Source organism: Protopterus annectens, chromosome 3.part0, assembly GCF_019279795.1.
Source record: "Protopterus annectens isolate FY-2018-M chromosome 3.part0, PAN1.0, whole genome shotgun sequence".
Lineage (NCBI taxonomy): Eukaryota > Metazoa > Chordata > Ceratodontiformes > Protopteridae > Protopterus > Protopterus annectens.
In genome coordinates this window covers 152,547,340-152,569,461 of record NC_056731.1, presented here as the reverse complement: position 1 = coordinate 152,569,461, position 22,122 = coordinate 152,547,340, and the positions used below count along the sequence as shown (strand labels likewise).

General features: G+C 43.1%; 1 protein-coding gene across 1 annotated transcript in view; it reads right to left on the bottom strand.

Annotated features, from left to right (window-relative positions):
• Positions 1 to 22,122, bottom strand: part of CDV3 (CDV3 homolog) — a 133,432-nt gene that overhangs the window by 80,449 nt on the left and 30,861 nt on the right. The window contains exons 2-3 of the mRNA XM_044064652.1: positions 18,051 to 18,127; positions 17,606 to 17,751 (exon numbers count right to left, since the gene is read on the bottom strand). Coding sequence (XP_043920587.1) covers positions 17,606 to 17,751; positions 18,051 to 18,127 — 223 coding nt within the window. The remainder of the gene's footprint in view (positions 1 to 17,605; positions 17,752 to 18,050; positions 18,128 to 22,122) is intronic.

Genomic DNA, 22,122 nt, shown 5'->3' with positions numbered 1-22,122 from the left:
AGCTTCCTTGGAGGTTTGATATTCTTTATGCCTCTTAGAAACTGTCTTAGCAAGGGATGCGAAAACACAGGTGGATCACAGTTGTAATGTGCTGAGATAGCTGAAGCGTGGATTTTGATGGAAGAGTACGAGAGGCCACTGTGAAACATTTCTGCCAAGTATTCTAATATCTGAGGTATGTTAATCAGTGATGCATCCTGGCCCTTGTTGACATTCCAGATGGTGAATCTCTTCCATTTGGCCGAATAGGTTTTTCTGGTGGAAGGTCTGCGTGCCTCCAGCAAAATTTCCTGAACTTTTTCGGAGAGTGAGTCATGGGTCGTCATGGAACTCTCCAAGCTGTCAGCTTTAAGGTTTGCAGGTTCTGATGAACAGTCTTGTAACTGTGTTGAGTCAGGAGCAGAGGCCATTGAGGCAAGGGCCACGGTTTGGTGTGAGTTATGCTCAGTAGCAGTGGATACCAGTGTTGCCTTGGCCAGTCTGGAGTTATCAAGATTCCTCTTGGTTGTTCTGCCTTGATCTTCAGTAACACCTTGGTGAGCAAAGGTAGAGGGAATGCATAAATTGTTAGAGCATTCCAGCTGAAGGAAAGAGCATCCGTTCTCCAAGCTAGAGGATGGTGTATCCTTGTGCAGAACCTTTCCAGGTGATGATTGAGATGAGATGCAAAGAGGTCTAGGTCTGGTCTTCCCCATGCAGATGTTATTTGTGAGAAAATGCGTGGGTGTAGCATCCATTCGTGTGGATCCAAGAAATTTCTGCTCAACCTGTCTGCCAGAACATTGTCCTTGCCCGGAACAAACTGGGATTGCAAGTAGATGTTCAGTTTCAGGGACTTTTCCCAAAGAATCATTGTTAGTCTGCAGAGGGGGTAGGAATGAGTGCCCCCTTGTTTATGTACCACATGACAGTGGTGTTGTCTGTCCTTATTAGCAGATGACCTTGCTGAAGAGTTTTCCCAAAGGCTTCTATTGCATGTATCACTGCCAACATCTCTTTTTGATTTATGTGCTGATGCATCTCCATGGGAGTCAATTGCCCTTGAATGCATCTGCCGTCCATGTGCGCCCCCCATCCATGGTCTGAGGCGTCTGTTGTAATAGTTTGACTTGTTGGAGCTTTGTTAAAAAGCATGCCTTCGTTTAAGTGACATGCTTGAGCCCACCACAAAAATTCCCTTTGCAGGCATGGTATGAGTGGTATTATGTCTTCTAGGTTGTGGCTGTGTTGCGACCACAAGCTTTTTAGGTACCATTGCAGCTTTCTCATGTGTAGTCTTGCCAGAGGGATTAGAAGAATGCAAGATGCCATGAACCCCAGGGCCTGCAGGGTCTTCCTTGTGGTCAGGTGGGTTAATTTTGCTAGGCCTTTGAAGTAAGCTGTTAAATGTTCTTGTTTCTCCTGTGAGGAAAGCCATTTGTAGCTGGGTGTCCAGCTTTGCTCCTAGAAAAATAATCTCTTGGGATGGCAGTAATCTTGATTTTTGAATGCTGACTGTGTATCCCAAAGCCTGCAGCAATTGAATGACATAGTCCAAATGTTTTATCAAGGTCTGTTTGCTGTCTGCTTGTATTAGGCAGTCGTCCAGGTAAGGGTATATTTGAATCCCCTGGAGTCTGCAATGTGCCACTACTGATGCCAGGCATTTCGTGAATACTCTGGGTGCAGTAGATAAGTCAAATGGCAATGCTGAGAATTGCTAGTGCTCTGTTCCTGCAAGAAATCTGAGGTATCTTCTGCAACTGTGTCTGATAGGGACATGCAGGTATGCGCCTCCTTGAGGTCCAGAGTAACCAGCCAAGACCCCTTGCCCAGCATGGGAAGAAGTTGCTGTAACGTCAGCATCTTGAATTTTGGCACCATGAGAAAAGTATTTAGAACGGAGAAGTCCAATATAGACCTCCATTGTTTTTCTTTTCTTGGAACAAGGAAAGAGTCTTGAATAAAATCCCTGGCCTTGTTCCTGAGGAGGAACCTTCTCTATTGCTTTTATTTGTAACAGCTTTGAGACTTCTATGAGTGCCTCTGCCCTTTGATGTTGTGGCAGGTTTGGCATGCCTTGTCCCGTTGGTAAGGTATGGAAGTGGAACCTGTAACCTCTGTCTATTATGTCCAGAATCCAATTGTCCTTTGTTATAATGTGCCAGTTTTTTGAGAATAGAGATACTTTTCCGCCTAGAGGTGCTTCTCTTTGAGCCTTGGTCGGCGGAGTGAAAGGTAAGTCATTGTGATTGTCCCTGTGGTGCAGGTGAACTACCTGTGCCACTTCTCTGATTTTGTGGTTGCCATTGGCGTCCCCTGTAGGAGCCTCGGTATTGCCCTCTACCTCGTGCACCCCTGTTCTTTCCCCTTTGAAACTTGTCAGAGTCTGGAAAGGACCAATTCTTTGAAGGCCAATTCCTGCTGAACCTTGGTGGCTGAACCTGGAGGAAATCCTTTACTGTCTGTACTGCTTTTGCCTTCTCCTCAATAGATTTCAACACATCCTGAGCATTAGCACCAAAAAGCTTCTGCTTATCCAGAGGTGCGTCCAGGAGCTTTACTTTAACATGATCCGGCAGTGGCTGTTCCTTCAACCAAGCATGTCTACGGATAACAGCCCCTGTCATAGCTGCCCTACATGAAGCCTCCAATGCATCATAACCACACTGACGAAAATGATTACTAACCTGCTGAGTATTATGAACCACATCCTGCAATGCCTTTCTATCTATAGGCTCAGGAGAGGCTAGCTTTTTCTGCAAATCATCCAGTAAATAATCCTGGTACTGAAACATATGAAAAAGGCAGTTTAAGTGACCTCATGGCAAGGGTGGAAGAGGTATAAACTTTACCCCATCTCTCCAGGGACCTTGCTTCCCTGTCAGCTGGCAGTGGATTCTTGGCTGAGGTAGCCACTCCTTTGGGGCCCTGTGAAATAGTTTCTAGATCCACAGAGTGGGCCTTAAAGAGATGCTTGTGAGTGTCAGGGACCCTGTAATATCTGTATGGCTTGACAGGAGCAGGAGGGAGAGAATCAGGGGAAGCACTGGAGTCGGAGAATACATCATCCAGGACATCCAAAACTGGAGGGATAGCTAAAGGTCTGTGCTGGGGTAACTTAAGGAAGGTACATAGCCTTTTCCTAGAATCAGAAAATTTTTGACCCTGCCACTTAAAATGTTCCCTCATGGAGTGGAGGACTTCACCGAAAGAAAAATCCTCTGGAGGAGAGGCAGAGGGAATTGATTCCTCAGCATCACAGTCCTCATAGGCCTGGAAGGATTCTTCTTTGGTATCTGAATGCTCTGAATCCCCAGAGGCTTCATCTGAAGAGAGGTTGTCTGCCTGCTCAGTTCTAGGCCTTTTTTCTGCAGGCTGCTGAGAACCTCTGTCTGGGTGAGGCTGAGACCCCCTGATAAGAGAGATTAGATCTGCAGCCAGAGACATGATCCGTCTATCAGAAGAAGGGGCCTGAGAAGTAGGTTTAGGATGGGCCTTGGCTTGGCAGGCGGCCTTAGCACGTGCAAAGGCCTTGATGGACATGGATACAGGAGGCCTAGCTGCCCCACGTGCAGGGGTAACTTTGTCCACGGGAATGGTGTCGGGTAGATCCAGAACTTCAGTTTCTGGAGGAAAAACAACAACCGGTAGTCTGAGACCGAGGAACGTGTTAACGCGGTGTCGTCGGCCTGGAGCGGTTGAATTACCACTTCCGAAGGGACCGAAGCACTCGCAGAGGGCTTAGGCGTTATATCAGTGGAAGACACGGCCCGAGGATGTCTGTCCCGGTCCTTTCGTTTTTTGGTAGTTTGTGCTGTCGGTTGTTCCGACGGCATGTTGTAAGAGTAGGATTCGCCAAAAAAGTCTTCGGCAAATTCTGCCCGGCGCCTGAGTGCGCGCTTATTAAAGCAAGCACAGGCAGCACAGGCCGAGACGTCGTGGTCTGGGCCCAGGCAAGGGAGGCAGTAAGAATGGAAGTCCTTATGAGGTATTTGTTTACCACAAGACAAACAATTATTAACTTTCTCAATTTGTTCTGACATCGGCTGAGGCAAGAAAAAAATGTTCCCCAATGGGGTACTTAGCTTTTAGATGACTTCGGTAACTGAAAACACAGGAGCTGACCGACCGGCACTTGCGAACTGCTTCTGCTTCGGGCACCGTGCGGCAAGAAAGACTGAAGATGGCGTCGGCTGATGCCTTTGTACTCCAGCCGCTCTGATGTTGGGGAGGAGGCGACATCGGCCGACGCCGGACCCAGACTTTGGAATCTGGCCGACCGAAGGGCTGCCTGAGGCAGGACAACCCATATGTCAGGACTGCAGTTGCATTCTTGACGGACATCAATGTCCTTGAGAGCATTCCTGCTGACAAAGACCCTAAAAGAACAATGTTAGAATAGAAAAATAAAATACAGGCACCCCACACCAAAAAAGAAGAGGACTAAGGGAGGCTATTGTAGCAGTGTTCATTCAGATATTCGAACAGCTACAGTTATGTAAGGTTTAAGTTGCACAACTGTACCATGTTCATAATGGATCACTACTGCACTGGGGAATGGATAGTTCGGCTTAAAGTAACCTCTTACACCACAGACATACAAGACAAAGGTTCTCAAAGAAATCCTGCCCCTATAGAAAATGAAGATAATCAACCCTATAAGAGCTTGCAACAGAGTAAATCAGTTTCCCATGTTAAGAACCTAAAGTCAGACAGATTAGCTGGTTCAAATGGAGGAAGTGTAAGCAAACACAAAAACAGGCCACCAGTTTTCATGGTGACCTCTTATGCAAAAACCCGTTTTAGAACATTCTGAAAGGAGGCTGGATTGAAACAGGTGCTGTGGGCAGACATGCTGAAATGACTAAGAAAACCAATGGGACAGTAACCCCACAAGCAACGTGTGACTAAACAACCTGAATGGGTACTGGTTATAATGTTAGCACCAACTAGAAAATCTCTCACTTAAATTTCTAGTAAAAGTCTTTGCTCCCATTAGTGCCTGGTGCATGTGCTCAGAAAAAGGAAGACCCTATCATCTGGCAGTCAAGTGAAGACGACTGATGTTGAGTTTAACACCCATATTACTTGTGCAAGTAGATCCAATCTGCGAAGAAGCTTGAAGTAACTGCCCCGTGCCGTTCACAAAAGGGAGAACTACGGCTGATTGGGCCACAGGGGAGTCACCCCAATGATCTTGGGGGATTCCACCAATATCCAGAATAGATTGGAAGATTCAGATGGAAAGGTGTGCAGGAACATTCCTGTCCAGAGAAAAGACGTGGCATCTGTCTTCCAGGTCTGCTTGCATGCAGTCCTGGAACAGATTACCACCAGTTGGCCGTTCAGATAGGAGGCAGAGGTGTCTAACCAAAGATTGATCCATCTCTGGAAAATTCCTTGAAAGACCCCCCACCCCCCATCTAGTTTCCATTAGAGGGCCTACCGTGGTCCTGCTCAGCACATCTGACTCATAATTTTACTCTTAAGTAATGCAGGATGCCTGTATAGCAAGACTGTACTGACACACTACAGCCTAAGTCAACATGCCCAGTCAGCAAAAGGGTAGGACCAGTCTCTCCCTTGCTTGCTGATGTACCACGACTGTGGTACTGCCTGAAACCACTTGGAGATTTGGGTTCCTTGACCAAAGCAAGCATCACCTTGATATGGATGTGCTAGTCTGTCCAGTGTGTCCTACACTCCTTGCTTTTATCCCTCCGGAAATTGCTCACCAAGCAATATCCAAAGTGTCGGTGGTGAGACTGGTTTGGAGCAGGGATGGACAAAGGTAGACCTGGATTTAAGGATCTCGTCAACACCAAAAGACTTCTCTTCTGACAAAAGAGCAATGGGATCTCAACAGATAGAGAGTGCTGATGCTAGGACCAAAGACGCTTCACATACCACTATCTTCAATTGAAGTCTTGCCAGGGGTATCAAAAAAATCAGATGCCATGAGACTCAAAACCTGAGGTATTCCCTCACAGTGACCAGTCCAAATGGAAAACCTTGGAAACCTATCTAAATAAAAAAAAAAAAATCCAGCAAAGTTTTGAACAGAAGTGTCTAGTCGACATTAGAGGAATACAATCTTATGGAAGGGAGTTAACTTTCGAATGTCCTTCTCATGGAATCATGGTTTATGTAAGATCTCACTTAAGAGAGTGATTCCAGACACTTTGCTAAAACAAGTGACTTGTCTAAGTATCAGAAAAATGTGGATACCATGTATCCTGCTACCTATAATTGGAGCCAGACACACTTTGGACTATCCACTGCATCGAGTGTTCACAAGGTACAGCAGAGAAGTGATAATGTGATACACACAACTTCAGATCTCAAGTCTGGATAAACATGGATGTGATGAGCATATTTTACATCGTGTTACATCCTCTTCCAAGTTTTGTGGTAACAGGTTAGAGAGACATTTTCAATTTGAGCACCAAAGATTTTTTTTAGAAAAGACAGATCCTGAACTAGCCAAATATTTTATCTTTGGCACTAGGGAAGGAGTAACTGGTTCCACCACTCTTCGGATTGCACATGATGACAAACCGATGGAAACAAGAGCCTGAGCTGCAGGATGAGGAATGATTACCCAGACAGGAGGAATTACTTCCAACTGCCATATGTTACCTTGATTAATAGATTTGACTTCCAGAACCCATTTGTTTACAAATGGTAAGAGATTTTCAGACTTTACGAAGAAAAGAAGGGCCCAGGATGGGGGGGGGGGGGTCACAAGTTCTCTTGACTAGTGAGACTGACTGTCCTTAGTTTTGGAACCCCAGTGTTATTACGTAAACATTTGGTTTACCTGAATTCTTTGGAGACTCTTCTGTTTTTTGAAGAAACCAGATGAGGAGAAAGATAATCCCTTGCACAATTTGGGAAAAGGGGGTTGAAAAATTCCCTCTGCAACAGATAGCCCAAACCATAAATCTCTACCCCAGGGATTTAAAATCTCATGAACATAATCCAGAAGGTTCTGAGAATATAGCAATGCAAACGGAGATGCATCAGAGTCACACACACACACACTGCAAAGAGGAAATAGCTACATTCTGGAGAAGCATCTATGAAGACCCTGTGGAACAAATATGTTAAATGGATAGAAGTAGTAAAAGAAAGAAGTTTAAAGGTACAGGATATGAAATGGGATGAAACAGCCAGAGAGGTTGAAACAAAGTTGAGAAAAGCCTCTAACTTGAAAACTCCAGGCCCAGATGCAGTACCCAACTTTTGGTTTAAATGCAGTAGCCACCTTTTGGTTTAGTAACTTCTTTGCACAAGAATTTAGCCATGAGTAAGCACTATTTATAGGCACACCCCAAACATACAAAGCACTTGTTTCAGGAAAAACAATGCTCTTAAGAGTGAACCTGCAAGCTACCCTAAAAATTAGACCAATAACTTGTCTTCCAACAATGTATAAACCATACACGGGAATTGACACAAGAGTTTATAATCATTTAGAAGAAAACTCAATTATGGCAGTAGAACAAAGGGCAATAAAAGAAAGTCATATGGAACAAAGGATCATTTGTTAAAAAAGTTAGTGGATAACTGTAAGGGGAAGAATCTAAAGTATGGCATGGATTGACTACAAAAAAAAAAAAAAAGCATTTGATAGTATCCCACATACATGGACAAAAAGTGCTTAAAAAAAAAAAAAAAAAGTGTACAAGATGCACCCTACACTGGCTGACTACATTGCAGTAACCATGAAACTGGTGGCAGACCACATTGCAATTAAGCCATGATAAAGGACAAATTATCCCAGGGATAAAAATTCAATGGGGGATATTCCAGGGTGACTGTCACCATTGCTATTCTGCCTTGCCATTACTCCATTAAGCGGTTTACTTACCAGCTTAGGCCATGGCTACAATACAGCCCCTAGAAAACAAAGTCTAATGACTTATCTTCTCTATCGATGATTTAAAACTGTATACCTCATCAGATGTGGAACTGAATGCACAGCTGCAAGTGGTCAAAACTCAGATGACACTGGAATGTCACTTGGTCTTGATAAATATGCAAAAGCAACCTTTAAAATAGGAAAACTGCAGCACCAGGAAAACATCAGTTTGTGACAAGAATGTGATAAAATAACATGAGCAAGAGGGAGCGGGAATTGAAAGATCAGCAATAAAACAAACAAACGCAAATAAAACTCAAGTACTTTAGAAGACTTACATTAATCCTGAAAACTACAATGACATCTAGGAACAAGATCCAAGCCATAAATCAATTTGCTCTTCCTGTCCCAACATACTTTTGGAGTGATTGACTGGCCCCAAAAAGTGGATAGATTGGATATTAAAAGGATGCTTCATGATCACCAAATAATCTTCTTTCGGCTGCTCCAGTCGGGGGTCGCCACAGCAGATCAACTGTTTCCATTTCTTCCCATCCTCTGCATCTTGCTCTGTCACACCAATCACCTGCATGTCTTCTCTCACCACATCCATAAACCTTATCTTAGGCCTTCCTCTTTTCCGGTTACCTGGCAGCTTCATCCTTGGCATATTTTTCCTGCATCCCTCCTCAGCACCCCCCCCCCCCAATATACACGGCATCCCTCCTCAGCACATGTCCAAACCAACGTAATCTTGCCTCTCTGGCTTGGTCTCCAAACCTTCCAACCTGGGCTGACCCTCCAATATACTTATTCCTATAATCCTGTCCAGTCCTAGTCACACCCAGTGCAAATCTCATCTTCAACTCTGCCACGTCAAACTCAGACTCCTGCCTTTTTGTCAATGCCACTGTCTCCAACCCACACGACATAGCTGGTCTCACTACTACTCTTGTAGACCTTCCCTTTCACTTTTACTGGTACTAGTCTGTCACAAATCACTCCTGACACTTCTCCACCCACTCCATCCTGCCTGTACTCTTCACCTCTCTTCCACACTCACCATTACTCTGAAGTGTTGATCCAGAGTATTTAAACTCGCCCACCTTCGCCACCTCTACTCCCTGCATCCTCACCATTCCTCTATCCGCCTTCATTCACACACATATATTCTGTCTTAATCCTGCTGAGCTTCATTCCTCCTCTCTCTAGAGCATATCTCCACCTCTCCAGGGTCTCCACCTGTTCCCTACTCATTACAGATCACAATGTCATCTGCAAACATCACAGTCCATGGGGACTCCTGTCTGATCTAGTCTGTCAACCTGTCCATCACCATTACAAATAAGGTCAAGAGCTGAACCTTGATGTAATCCCACCTCCACCTAAAAACGCATCCGTCACTCCCACTGCAGACCTCACTGCTGTCACACTACCCTCTTACATACTTCTCTGACACTCCGACTTCCTCATACAATACCTCAACTCCTCGCTAGGCACCCTGTCATATGCTTTCTCTAAATTCACAAAGACACAATGCAACTCCTGACATTTTCTGTACTTCTCCATCAACACTCTCAAAGCAAACATCACATCTGTAGTGCTCTTTCCTGGCATGAAACCATACTGCTGCTAGCTAATCATCACCTCCCTTAACCTAGCTTCCACTACTCTTTCCCTTAACTTCATTCTGTGACTGATCAGTTTAATCCTTCTGTAGTTACTACAGCTCTGCACATCACCCTTATTCTTAAAAATCAGTACCACAACACTTTCTCCATTCCTCAGACATCCTCTCACTTTCCAAGATTTCATTAAACAATCTAGTTAAAAATTCCACTGCCATTTCACCTAAACACCTCCATGCTTCCACAGGTATGTCATCGGGGCCAGCCTTTCCATTCTTCATCCTCTTCATAGCTAACCTTACTTCCTCCTTGCTAATCCACTGCACTTCATGATTCACTGTCCGCATATCATCCAACATTCTTTCCCTCTCATTCTCATCAGCCCTACTCTTTTCATCTGCTCACTCTCCTCGCTTGTCAGTACGTTTGCCCTCATTATCCTTTAATCACCCTTACCTGCTGCACATCTTTACTAGCTCGGTCCCTCTGTCTAGCCAATCGGCACAGGTCCTTTACTCCCTCCTTAATGTCCAACCTTTTACACAACTTGTCATATGCCTTATCCTCTGCCACCTCTCTGCCACGCACCTCACCTCCTTATACTAGTCTTCTTTCATCTCTGACAATCCCACTTTGCCAATCCCACTTCGCCAACCTCTTTCCCTGTATACTCTCCTGTACTTCATTCCACCACCAGGTCTCCTTGTCCTCCTTCCTCTTTCCAGATGTCACTCCAAGCACCTTTCTAGCCATCTCTCTTACTAGTTCTGCTGTAGTTACCCAGCTATTCAGTAACTCTTCACTGCCACCCAGTGCCTGTCTTAACTCTTCCTTGAGCATCACCTCACAATTACAATTTTTCAATTTCCACCATTTGATCCTTGGTGCTGCCCTCACACTCATCCTCCTCTTCTTGATCACCAATGTCATCCTACAAACCACCATCCTATGCTAACTACACTTTCCCCTGCCACCACTTTATGCTAACTACACTTTCCCCTGCCACCACTTTAGTCACCAATCTCCTTCAGACTGTCCCTTCTACACAAGATATAATCCACCTGTGTGCATCTTCCTCTACTCTTATATGTCACCCTATGACTGTTAAAATACATATTCAACACAGCCATGTCCATCCTTTTCGCAAAATCCACTATCTGACCTTCGCATTCCTTTGCTTAACACCATACCTGCCAATCACTTCTTCATCCCCTCTGTTCCCTTCACCAACATGCCCATTGAAATCTGCTCCAATCACCAGTCTCACCCTTGGCTACAGTCATCACTTCATCCAACTTGCTCCAAAATATTTCTTTCATCCATTGCACACCCAACTTGTGGAGCATATGCACTAACATTCATCATTACACCATCAATTTCCAGCTTCATAAACATCAGACACCCTTTTCACCTCCAAAACACTCTTAGCATACTGTTCCTTCAGGATAACGCCTACGCCATTTCTCCTCCCATTCACACCATAAAACAATTTAAACATGCCTCCGATGCACCTAGCCTTGCTCCCCCTCCATCTGGTCTCTTGCACACACAATATACCAACCTTCCTTTGGTCCATATCAGCTAGCTCTCTCCCTATACCGGTCATACTGCCAACATTCAAAGTTCCAACCCTCACCATCAACGTTCTAGCCTTTTTACCTGCCTTCGGCCATGCCTCCAGCCTCTTCTCCTTCGGCCAACAGTAGCCCAATTTCCGCCAGCACCCTGTTGGCCAACAGTACTGGTGGCGGTAGTTAACCCGGGCCTCGACCAATCCGGTATGTATGTGTACTTTTATCTGCATGTATGATCACCAAATGATTTATAAAAAAAAATCCGTGTATACCAAGTATATATTTCCTGTTCTGAAGGAGGGATGGGCCTCCTTGAAATTGATTACATGTATAGATCTGCAATCATGGGACTCCATACAGATCTACGGACCCCACAAGATACAAACGTAGTGAAAGTTTTTAAACACGAGAATAAATTTAAGACATCTCTGCTTAATTTAGCAGAAGCATATCGACATCAAACCAGTAGATAAAAACCAGGCAGCAACTGAATGTGCTAAAAACAAAAGAATATAAGGTGAAGGACCAGACGAGAAGGCAAGAAATGTGGACAATATAGTTGCAAGCATAGAAAACTTCTGGAAGAGCCTCATGCTGATAAAGAATGAATGCAGGAATGGTTGAATGCAGGAATGGTTAAAGAGAGGTGAATTCACATCAAGAAATGAAAGGTTAAATATTGGCAGCCCAAGATAGTGGGCTACGTACAAGCTAGTTTACAAAGTCCACTGAACATGTGGGGGGGGAAAAAAAATATGCAAAACCTAATTGGAAACGGTCACACACCTTGCTGCTGGTTGTGATGCACCAATGGCAGAGGTACTGCATACCGAAAGGCATAATGTGGCAAGACTTGTTACAATGGATGGGCAAACATTATGGTATCGAAGTGGCTGAAAAACACTGGAAACATGAGCCACAGAGAATCACAGAAAATGAAGTTTATATCACGTGAGATCACCCAATACCAAGGGTTCAAATTATAAGATGCTAGAAAACTGGACATACAGTGGTCCAAGAAAAGACAAAAGTAGCACTGATTCAAATCACACCCAGTGACTACAGTGTCTTCCGTACAGAGAGAGACGGTCATAAAATACTGGGATCTGTAGGCAGAAATGAGCCATGTGGAAGAAAGATACCCAAGCCAGTTCCAACAGTAGTAAAAGCAGCAGCAACGAGAAAGAACGGGAATGTGCAATAGAAGTTTTTAAAGCAGATTTTTTTCTTCACAAAAAAGAAAACTGCAGATAAAACAATCGTACAACGATTTGACAGAACACGAGCCTGACCATTCAATAAAAAAAAAAAAAAAAAATGCAGATGCACAAGCCCCCCCCCCCCCCCAATCAATTTCCCATCCTTATCAGAAAAAGTAGGACTGGAATTAAAAGTACTTGGCAATGTGAACAACTATGGCTACAGCTACTAGGTCAGGTTTGGAAATGGTGGGTACAACAAAAGACAGAGGAACTTGCATCTCACCTACCTTTTTAAGGGCAACTGGCCATCAGGAAAACTGAAGGCAGGAACACATCCATTCTCTTAACCAGACAGAAGAGGAATGATTTATGTTCTGGAAAGACCTTCTGTAATAACATAGTATTTTCTGAGGGGCTGATTAACTTCAGTGTTCTCCCAATGAAAACACTGGCACATTCTAGCAATTGTCTCAGAGAAAAACACCCACAGGGAGAATCAGACTCTGCATCCTCCTGTTCAGATTCAAAATCTTGAATATATTCAAGGAGAGAGAAATCCCTCTTTCATTGGAAAAAGACTTGCAAAAGGATCAAAAGTCCAAATTAAACCCAGAGCCGGGCATAGTAAACTACTCCCATCTAAAAGGGATTGGTGGAGTAGATACATTTTTTTTTTTTTGGGGGGGGGGGGGGTGTACAGCCATGTTACTAATGGCAACGGATGCTTCCTCAGGCATAGCACTTTGACAACAGGGAAACCTTGTAAAGTGGCACTCCCTTGCCTACTGAGGGGACATCCCCACAGCTGCAGAAATCATAATTAACCTCTGTTCCACAGTGGCTGAAAGATCCAGGATAAAAGATGAGTGAAAACCCAGTACAAACTTCAGCTATTCCAGCCCCCCCCTCCCCCAAGGGAAAAAACACACTCCAGTTTACACTATTTCTAAGCCAACAGAAAAAATGAACAAACTGTTTAAAAGCATGTTACAGTCTGGGGACACGCCCAGTCCATTTAAACACCATCTTTAAAAATACTTTTTCTGAAGATGAAAGTAATGAAATATTAAAATTTGATGGTGCCCTCAAAGGGGGATCATCTTCCCAGCAAGGAAGCACGAGCTGCCAGTCAATCAAAAGCCTCAGTGGAGCATACTCCTTGGCAGCAGTGAAGCTCTGAAGGGATTCACGCTCAAATCTTTTAGTCAGCTCAGCTAGAGTTGGCCAACAGTTTGGGTGTGTGGAACATGCCCTGAAGTTTTGGAAGCTGGTCAGCTGTTGTATCCTTGGCAGGATACAATACATGCAGTTAAGGCTATTGCAGCAATGATTAACATGAACATCCTGACTAGACTCCTGTGCCTTCTCCCAAGCTTTGAGCTACTAGCCAAATCATGTCAGATGGGAGGATTCCCCATGAAAACAGCAAGGATGACTGAAGGCTTCCTTCAAGATGCATTTTGATGAAGAGTCCAACACCAAGTTACCATGAATCATCTCTGCTTCCTGAACCAGAGGTCATATGCGGGACAGGGATAGGGAAGGAGCTTCCCCATCATCTAAAGTCCAGAGTGGGAGACTAGCAAGGACTTAAGGTAACTCCTCTTACAAACTGCCTTACACCCAGACATTAAACAAAAGGATTCTAAACAAAAAAAAATGAAGCACAGACAAGACTGCACGTTGTCAAAGCCCAGCTTCCCAGTTTTCTAGATATGGCGGGCAAATGGCTTGCAAAAAAGCGATCTGCCAAAGGCTGACCTCTGGTGGAAACAGGAGTGACCTTGGCCCCAAAAGCATCAACACCTATCCCCACATGGTACTGACATCAGAATCCCTGGCATTAACAGCTCAACTAACAGACAAAGCAAGAGCTGGAAACTATCCAAGTCAAAGCTGCTGTCAACCCCAATATATCCAATGACTGAAAGATGAATTGACAATGTCCAAATGATCTAGTCAAGAGGGGGGTGCGGAAGAGATAGCGTTAACAGAGGCAAATACAGAATCTTCTGCTGAAATTAACCAGCAAAAGGCGTCTGCAGAGACCAGAAACTCATACTTGGGAGGAACAGAAGCCTATTTCATCCTAGTCTTCTCATATTCAACTAGCACAGATACTGCAGTCAAAAAAAATAGGCTTCACCCAAAACATTAAGAAATTTCCTAGTTTTATTTGCACATTAATGGAAATATTATTAACCAACAATTTTATACTTTTGAGGGGGATTATTTTAAAAAATGGCAGGCATAGCAATGGGAGCAACTTATGCTCCCACCTACTCCTAATTGGTTATGTGAAATGGGAAACCACCTACATTCTGAGATCCCCTTTTCCAATTACTGGACTAGATACTTCTGGTTTTTAGATTACATACGTACACAGATTAAGGTATGGATTATGTGGATGCAACGACTAAAAAAAAAATAATGGCTTTGATTCCAACTTTAAGAAACCAACTTTTTCAGACTCCTAATGGTCATTACCCTACTGCAAAAAAAAGTATTGTTAGATGGCAGTTTGACTGTCCATGATAAACTGACAAATATTTGAAGATGTGCATTTTTTTGGTAGTAGTTTTTTTTGGGGGGGGGTAACCCCTAAGAATTAAGAATAAGGTTCTCCCAGAACTAGGTTAGCCTCTATTTTAGGAAGGCCAGAAAATGAAGGATTTCCATAACCCGCTAAACCATAAGGACAAAGTGCTGTACCATGGCCCATCTCCACTAATACTAAAATTATTAACTGGAATATTTTAAATTGGAATTAGATCTGGAGGAGTCTTTAGGGAATTCACCCCGTTTTATACACAAGAGAATTGACCATTATATTCTAGAAAATTATGTCCCCTGGTACAAGGAAATGTGGACGTGCCACTACTTACTGTGCCTACATCCTGGAGGGAGACATTTGAACACGCACACATACAGGGGAGAGGGTTAGTTATGGAATAAGTAAAGTAGGGTTAAGAGTGTGTGGTGCGTGTCATCTCTCTAAACCCTCAGAGCAAGAAATCTGGACAAAGCCATAAATAAAAGTAGGACAAAGGCCCAAAAATAGGGAGAATTTTTAAATATTGTTCTTGCAAACTTAGAAAGTTGATAGAATGAAGTTTTGCGTTTGTATTAACATGAATTTTCTGAAGGCTATGAAGTCTAGAACAAAGTCACTTTCCAACTGCGATATGTAATGATTTACCACTAATTTGTCAGAAAAACAAACCAAAAATAGGAGGCCAAACTCTGGACATTGCGAAAATCTGTACAGCTGACAAGTATGGTGTTGATTCTTTTGGTTGGACAAGCTGACAATATTAGACTGAGGCAAACATTTGACTTGGTGACATTTAATAAGAATGTTATGTACGTTTCGACTTGGATACAAACTTGATATGCATTATACACACAAAATGTTTATGCACTTTTTTTTTTTTTTTTTAATCACAAAGAGACCACAATAAGTCTTTTCAAAACTTCTCCCACCTTTAATGTGACCTATAACCTGAACAATTTGAAAAACAAATCTGTTAGGGGAAATATAAAAAAAATAAAAATGTACAATAGGCTGGTTGCACAAGTGTGTGCACCCTTAAACTAATACTTTGTTGAAGCACCTTTTGATTACAGCATTCAAGTCTTCTTGGGTACGACTATCAGCATGGCAAATCTTGACTTGGCAGTATTTGCCCACTCTTCCTTGCAAAAGTGCTCCAAATCTGTCAGATGGCGAGGGCATCTCTTGTGCACAGACCTCTTCAGGTCACCCACAGATTTTCTATTGGATTTAGATCTGGGATCTGGATGGGCTATTTCAAAACTTTTCTTCTAGTGATGCCATTCTTTTGTTGATTTGGATGTATGCTTGGGGTCAATTCAAAATCTTCATCTTTCTAGCAGATGCCTGGAGGTTTTGGGCCAAAAGTGACTGGTATACCGAACTTTCATAATTCCCTCAACCTTAACTAAACCCCAAGGGTCCAGCTCAAGAAAGGCAACCCCAAAGTATGATACCGCACCATACTTCACCATCCCCACGGTGAAGCATAATACTGCCACCACCATGCTTCACCGTGGGGATGGTGTTCTTCTGGTGATGCAAAGTTTTGTTTTTGCACCAAATGTACCTTTTGGAATTGTGGCCAAAAAGTTCAATCCTGGTCTCAGACTAGAACACATTTTTCACATGCTTTTGGGAGACTATGTATTGTTTTGCAAATTTTAGCCTGGCCTGGATGTTTTTCTGCGTAAGAAAGGGCTTCAGTCTTGCAACTCTACCCTATAGTCCAGACATATGGAGAATATGGGAGACCGTCACATGTAGTACACAACCAGTACTTTCCAGAAATTCCTACAGCTCCTGCAGTGCTGCTGTAGGTCTCATAGCAGCCTTCCTGACCAGTTTTCATCTGGTCTCCTCCATCAATTTTGGAGATATATCCACTGTTGTCCCATATTTTCTCCACTTTTTGATGACAGTCTTCACTGTGTTCCATGGTATAGCCAATGCTGTGGAAATTTTGTTGTACCCTTCTCCTTCCCTTCAACAATGAGGTCCCTTGGATGCTTTGTAAGCTTTTGGCAAACAATGGCTTTTGCTGTAGCAAGCAACGGAGTAATCAGGAAAATCCTACTAGGACAGCTGAACTTTACTTGGGGTTAAGAGTCTAACTGACGGCAGGTGTGTACCCAAGACGACGGGAATGTTAATTCAAAAGATGCTTCAAAGTATTAGCTTAAGGATATGCACACTGATGCAACCAGCGTATTATAAGTTTTATTTTTTTATAATTTTTCCCCCCCAACAGATTTGTTTTTCAATTGAATTGTCCAGTTTAGATTTGTTTTTCAATTGAACTGTACAGGTTATAGGTCACACTAAAGGTGGGAAACTTTCTGAAGTGATTTATTGTGGTCTCACAGGGGTGTATATACTTTTTATAGCCACTTTTATCTGTTGTGACGACCCCTAACAGGAGCAGCCAAAAGAAGATATCCACTGTAGTCTGTTGTGAAACCAATGAAGGAGAACATTTTAATATGAAGGGTTTCAAACACCATATATACATAGTATGTGAAATATCCTGAACATTTTGGGTGTGTATACACACACAAAAGCTAAAGTGGAGAAAGGTAAAAAAAACTGCTCCACACAAGATTTAAGGACTTCCCAACAAACAGCCCCACAGCCCACAGTCTTATTTTAAACTTTACTTAACTGGTAAAGTTAACTTTACTTACTGGAAGAAGCAACCACTACAAAAGTATGCCATCAACTGGAATAAGTAACCACTGCAATACAAACAAAAATAATGCCAACACAACACCCCAATAAATTTTATATACTATGAACCTTACCAACTGGTGCAGGAGGTGCTGGTGGTCCAGCAGAAGTAGGCTTGTTCCAAGGACCAGCTGACCTATCACTTCCATAAGACAAGGTTTCATCCCAGCTTTCACTTTGTTCTTCCTTCTTCTCATTTTCTTCCTCTTCCTTTTCATTACTGTTTACCAATCACAAACAAAACCAAAAAGGTCAATCACAGACCAGTGTGCCATTACCTCATCCATTATCTCATGCTCCAGAATCAAGAAGCTAGCATACACACGCCCCCTTCTTACCAAGGGAGACCTACTATATATACACACACCATCAATTACTTTGAAGACAGCCATTGCTAAATTTGCCACATAAAAGTTTGTTGGAGCACTTGCCACAACTATCGGACTCTGGGATTATGATTAGGAAACAAAAAACAATGTACGAGAGCAACCATACTCACACTGGACACGGGCTACTTACACTAACTGCAAAGACTGAATCCTGAGGCCAGTATAATCTGTCTCCTTTTGCTCAAATTCTTTCCATTCTTCATCCTCCTACAGAAAGAAAAAAAAATCCCAACACATGAAGGGTTTCTTCAATTTAATGAAGTTTCATATTTTACATATTCAGAACGAACTACTGTACAAATCTGTTAGCAAGTTTAAAGCAGTCATCTCTAAACAGAGAAGTAAAAGGTACAGCTGTATCACATTACAGCAACGCAACAAGCACTACACAAGCCAGACTTGCAGAGTTTGCCCATTTTAACTTTAATTGGGGATCAATAAATAAGCCTTACTACTGTTACCACTTCTAACTGTATTCTCAACTCTACAATTTATGGACAGCATGTCTTCAGATAAAAAGGTATTTTCTTTTTTACAAGCTTGGATGAAAAGACTGAGAAGGTACCTTAAACGCCATCTGGAGGTTTCTTTCTCTGGCTACCCCAAGCAACATCTGCAGGTGTCGCTCTCAGACAAGAAATAGCTCTCTCATGCCCAGATCAGACAATGAAACAGAACATGGCTAACCCCCCAGTTAGTCTGACGAAGGTATTATGACTAGCAAACTATACTAGAGGAAGCCATAAAGATGAGCAAGTGGTCCAACAACTAATTGTCACCGCAGACTCCCTCACCATCAGCTGAGGCATTGACTGACGCAGTTGATGTTTTTAAGGGCTCTAACAAGTTGTCCACCTCCCCCCAGCATGGCAGGAGAAGGAACAGCTGGGAAAGTATCCATGCTGTAACTGGAGAAGGACTGCCTTGAAAGCAGTTAGCACTGCTGGTAAATAGCTGGTCAAGGAATGTTTTCCAAACATGTTCACAAGCAGCATGGTCCTGGTCTCTATACAGTAATGCACAAGCAGAACATCAAATACCTTAAAAAAAAAAAAAAAAAAAAAAAAAAAAAAAGGTACACACACAAGCATACCTCTAATAGCCCCCACCAGCATAAAGCACTTTTAAATCTAAAGTTTTCGTTAAGCAAAGTAGTTTACATAATCAGCACTATTCACAAAGTTACCCCCAATTTAGCTTAAGAGATAAAAATACATCAGTCCTTAACAGGAAGCTTCTAATATTGGGAAGATCATTAGGTTTCAAAGGGAAAATGTGCTAAATTTTTTAAAGGCAATATTCTGTGCGGAAGGGCTCCCCACTGAAGACCTATCCACAAGAAGCAAAGCTGAAGGCAAGCTTCTGCTCCTGCAAGATTATCCGCTGCTGCTTCATCAGGTGGCGAGAAAGCACTGAAGAAATCTTCACTCTCTCTCTCCACATGGGTAACCAATTAGCAGTCACAGTGAAGGTGGAGCCACAGAGTTTGGAAGCCGTTTAGTTACAGAAGCAATGGCTGGTTGTAGTGTCCTAAAGGTTACTGAAGCAACCGTTCAGACAACCCTCTCCTCCTACCCCCAACACTACAAACTGTGAGATACACACTTGTATAGTCAAACTGGAAGCCAAGCGCCAAGCTCTCTCCAACAAAGACTGTACTAGACAGTCAAGAGAAGGTAAAATACATGCAGCACAGAGTAGTCCATCAAAACCTACACAAGATAAAACCCATAGTAACACAAAACACACCTATATTTGCAGAGGTTCTTAAAAATCTACCCAGATACCGCCAAAGCTGAAACGTAAGCAACCACCACCCCCACTACCCAAATGACAGCCCACAAAAAAATAAATAAATAAATAAATCAGTGTGCCACTTAGCCTCAGCCCATAAGACAAAACAATGTACCCAACACACTAGTCATAGGTGACTCTATAGTCAGGCACACTGATGTCCCACTCACCAGGCTAAACAAGGAGAAAGTTACTGTCAGCTGCAGCCAGAATCTGCAATATGCAAAAACTCAGGTTCCACAAGTACAAATATGACTCTCACTGTCCAAGTCGGTGTGAATGACCAGAGACGTACCTCTCTGGACTAAATGAAGAGACATATGGAGGAGCTCTTGGATCATGTAGCCCAGGCAGGTATGACCCTAGCCCCGAGTAGCATCCTGCCATCGCCCAGAATAATAATAATACAAAAACAAAATACTCTACTTCAACAACTGGCTAAGCTTCTGGTATCATTGTAAGTGGATCCACTGTCTGTCTACTTGGGACAACATGATCGACAGACCTAGATGCTTTGCCAGAGATTACCTGCACCCATCACCCCTGGGATTCCAGATACTGACTAAGGCTCTTGCCACCCCTATAGTGCCTTCTTTTGGCAAGTTTCAAAAAGTACAGTTTTGTACCTACCATAAATGTAGATGTTCGAAGATCCACATTGCTGCAGTCCTTACACTTGGGTAGTCCGCTGTCCTCAGTCGGCCCGAATATCAAAGTATAAGGCTGACGTCGGTCAAGGCGCATTTGACTGACATCAGGACGTCAGGGTACAAATGCGCATGACCGACGTCATATCCTCAGTCTTTTCTTGCCCCAGATGTCAGAAGACCCTAAAAATAAAGGTCAAAACCAAGAGACAGCAAACAACCAACCAACCACCCTTGCACTAACTATATGTACAATATATACAATATGTACAACCCAACCCACACAACCACCTCTAACTGCAGAGGGGAAGGAGGGAGGGTAAACTGGACTGCAGCAATGTGGATCTTCGAACATCTACATTTATGGTAGGTACAAAACTGTACTATGTTCTTCATCTCACATTGCTGCAGTCCTTACACTTGGGTAGAATCCCAAAGCAGAGGTAAGGGAGGATGGCTAACTACAAGGAAGCAGGAGCTGCCAAAAGTGGCAGGTGATAATGCCTAGAGAAAGTACGCACTGAACCCCAAGTAGCTGCCTCCAAAATATCCTTGGTTGCCACTCCCCTCAAAAAAGCTGTTGATGTGGCAGTAGCCCTAGTGGAATGAGGCCTAATCCCAGCTGGAATCTCCTTGCCATGATGGGAATAACAGAAAGCAATGCAAAACCCAATCCACTTAGAAATAGTTTGTTTTGACACAGGCTTGCCCTGAGAACTCAAAGCAAAAGAAACAAACAACTGCTGAGACTGCCTGAACCCTTTAGTTCTGTCCAAATAATAACGCAACTGCCTGTGTACATCTAAAGTGTGCAAAATCTTTTCCCCTTTATTTTGGGGATTTGCATAAAAAGTAGGCAAATGAATAGTTTGGTTTAAAGCCACACTAGAAACCACCTTAGGCATAAAGGAAGGATTAGTACGTAATGATACCCTATCCTTATGGAAAATCAAGAAAGGCTCAACCGCCATAAGGGCCTGCAATTCAGAAACCCTTCTTGCAGAGGTAATTGCCAACAAAATAGCAGTCTTCCATGATAAATATTTCAACTCAGAAGTAGCTGCAGGCTCAAAAGGTTGTAGAGTGAGTTTCTCCAACACAAAATTGAGATCCCAAGCAGGAGTAGGAACTCTTCGTGGGGGTCTTATATTCTTTGCCTCTCTAAGAAATTGCTTGAACAAAGGATGAGAAAACAATGGTGGGACACAATCATAGTGAGCCGAAATTGCTGCAGCATGAACCTTAATAGAAGAGAAGACAAACCTTTGCCCAGTAACTCAGTAAGATATTGAAGAGCCACACTCAAATTAGGCTCAGAAACATCAAAATCTTTTGCTGCACTCCAAAATAAAAATCTCTTCCATTTATCTGCGTACACTTTCCTTGTACTAGGCCTTCTAGCTTCCAAAATCACATTCAAAACTTGTTGTGGAAGTTGAGACCCTCTATGGTTCAAAACAGAATATGCCAGGCCGTTAGGTGAAGAGAGTGAAGTTTGACATTCAACAAATGGCTGTCCTCCTGTGACAACAGGTGTGGAATCGAAGGCAAAGGCCATGGAGGCTTCCGTACCAGACTTCTCAGTAATGGGTACCAGTGCTGTCGAGGCCAATCTGGAGCTATTAAAATCATCCTTGGCTTGTCCTGTCTGACCTTTAGAAGTACCTTTGGGAGGAGAGGCAGAGGAGGAAAGGCATACACATGAAGATTTCTCCAATTGAAAGAAAGAGCATCCACTTTCCAAGCTGTGGGATGAAACCT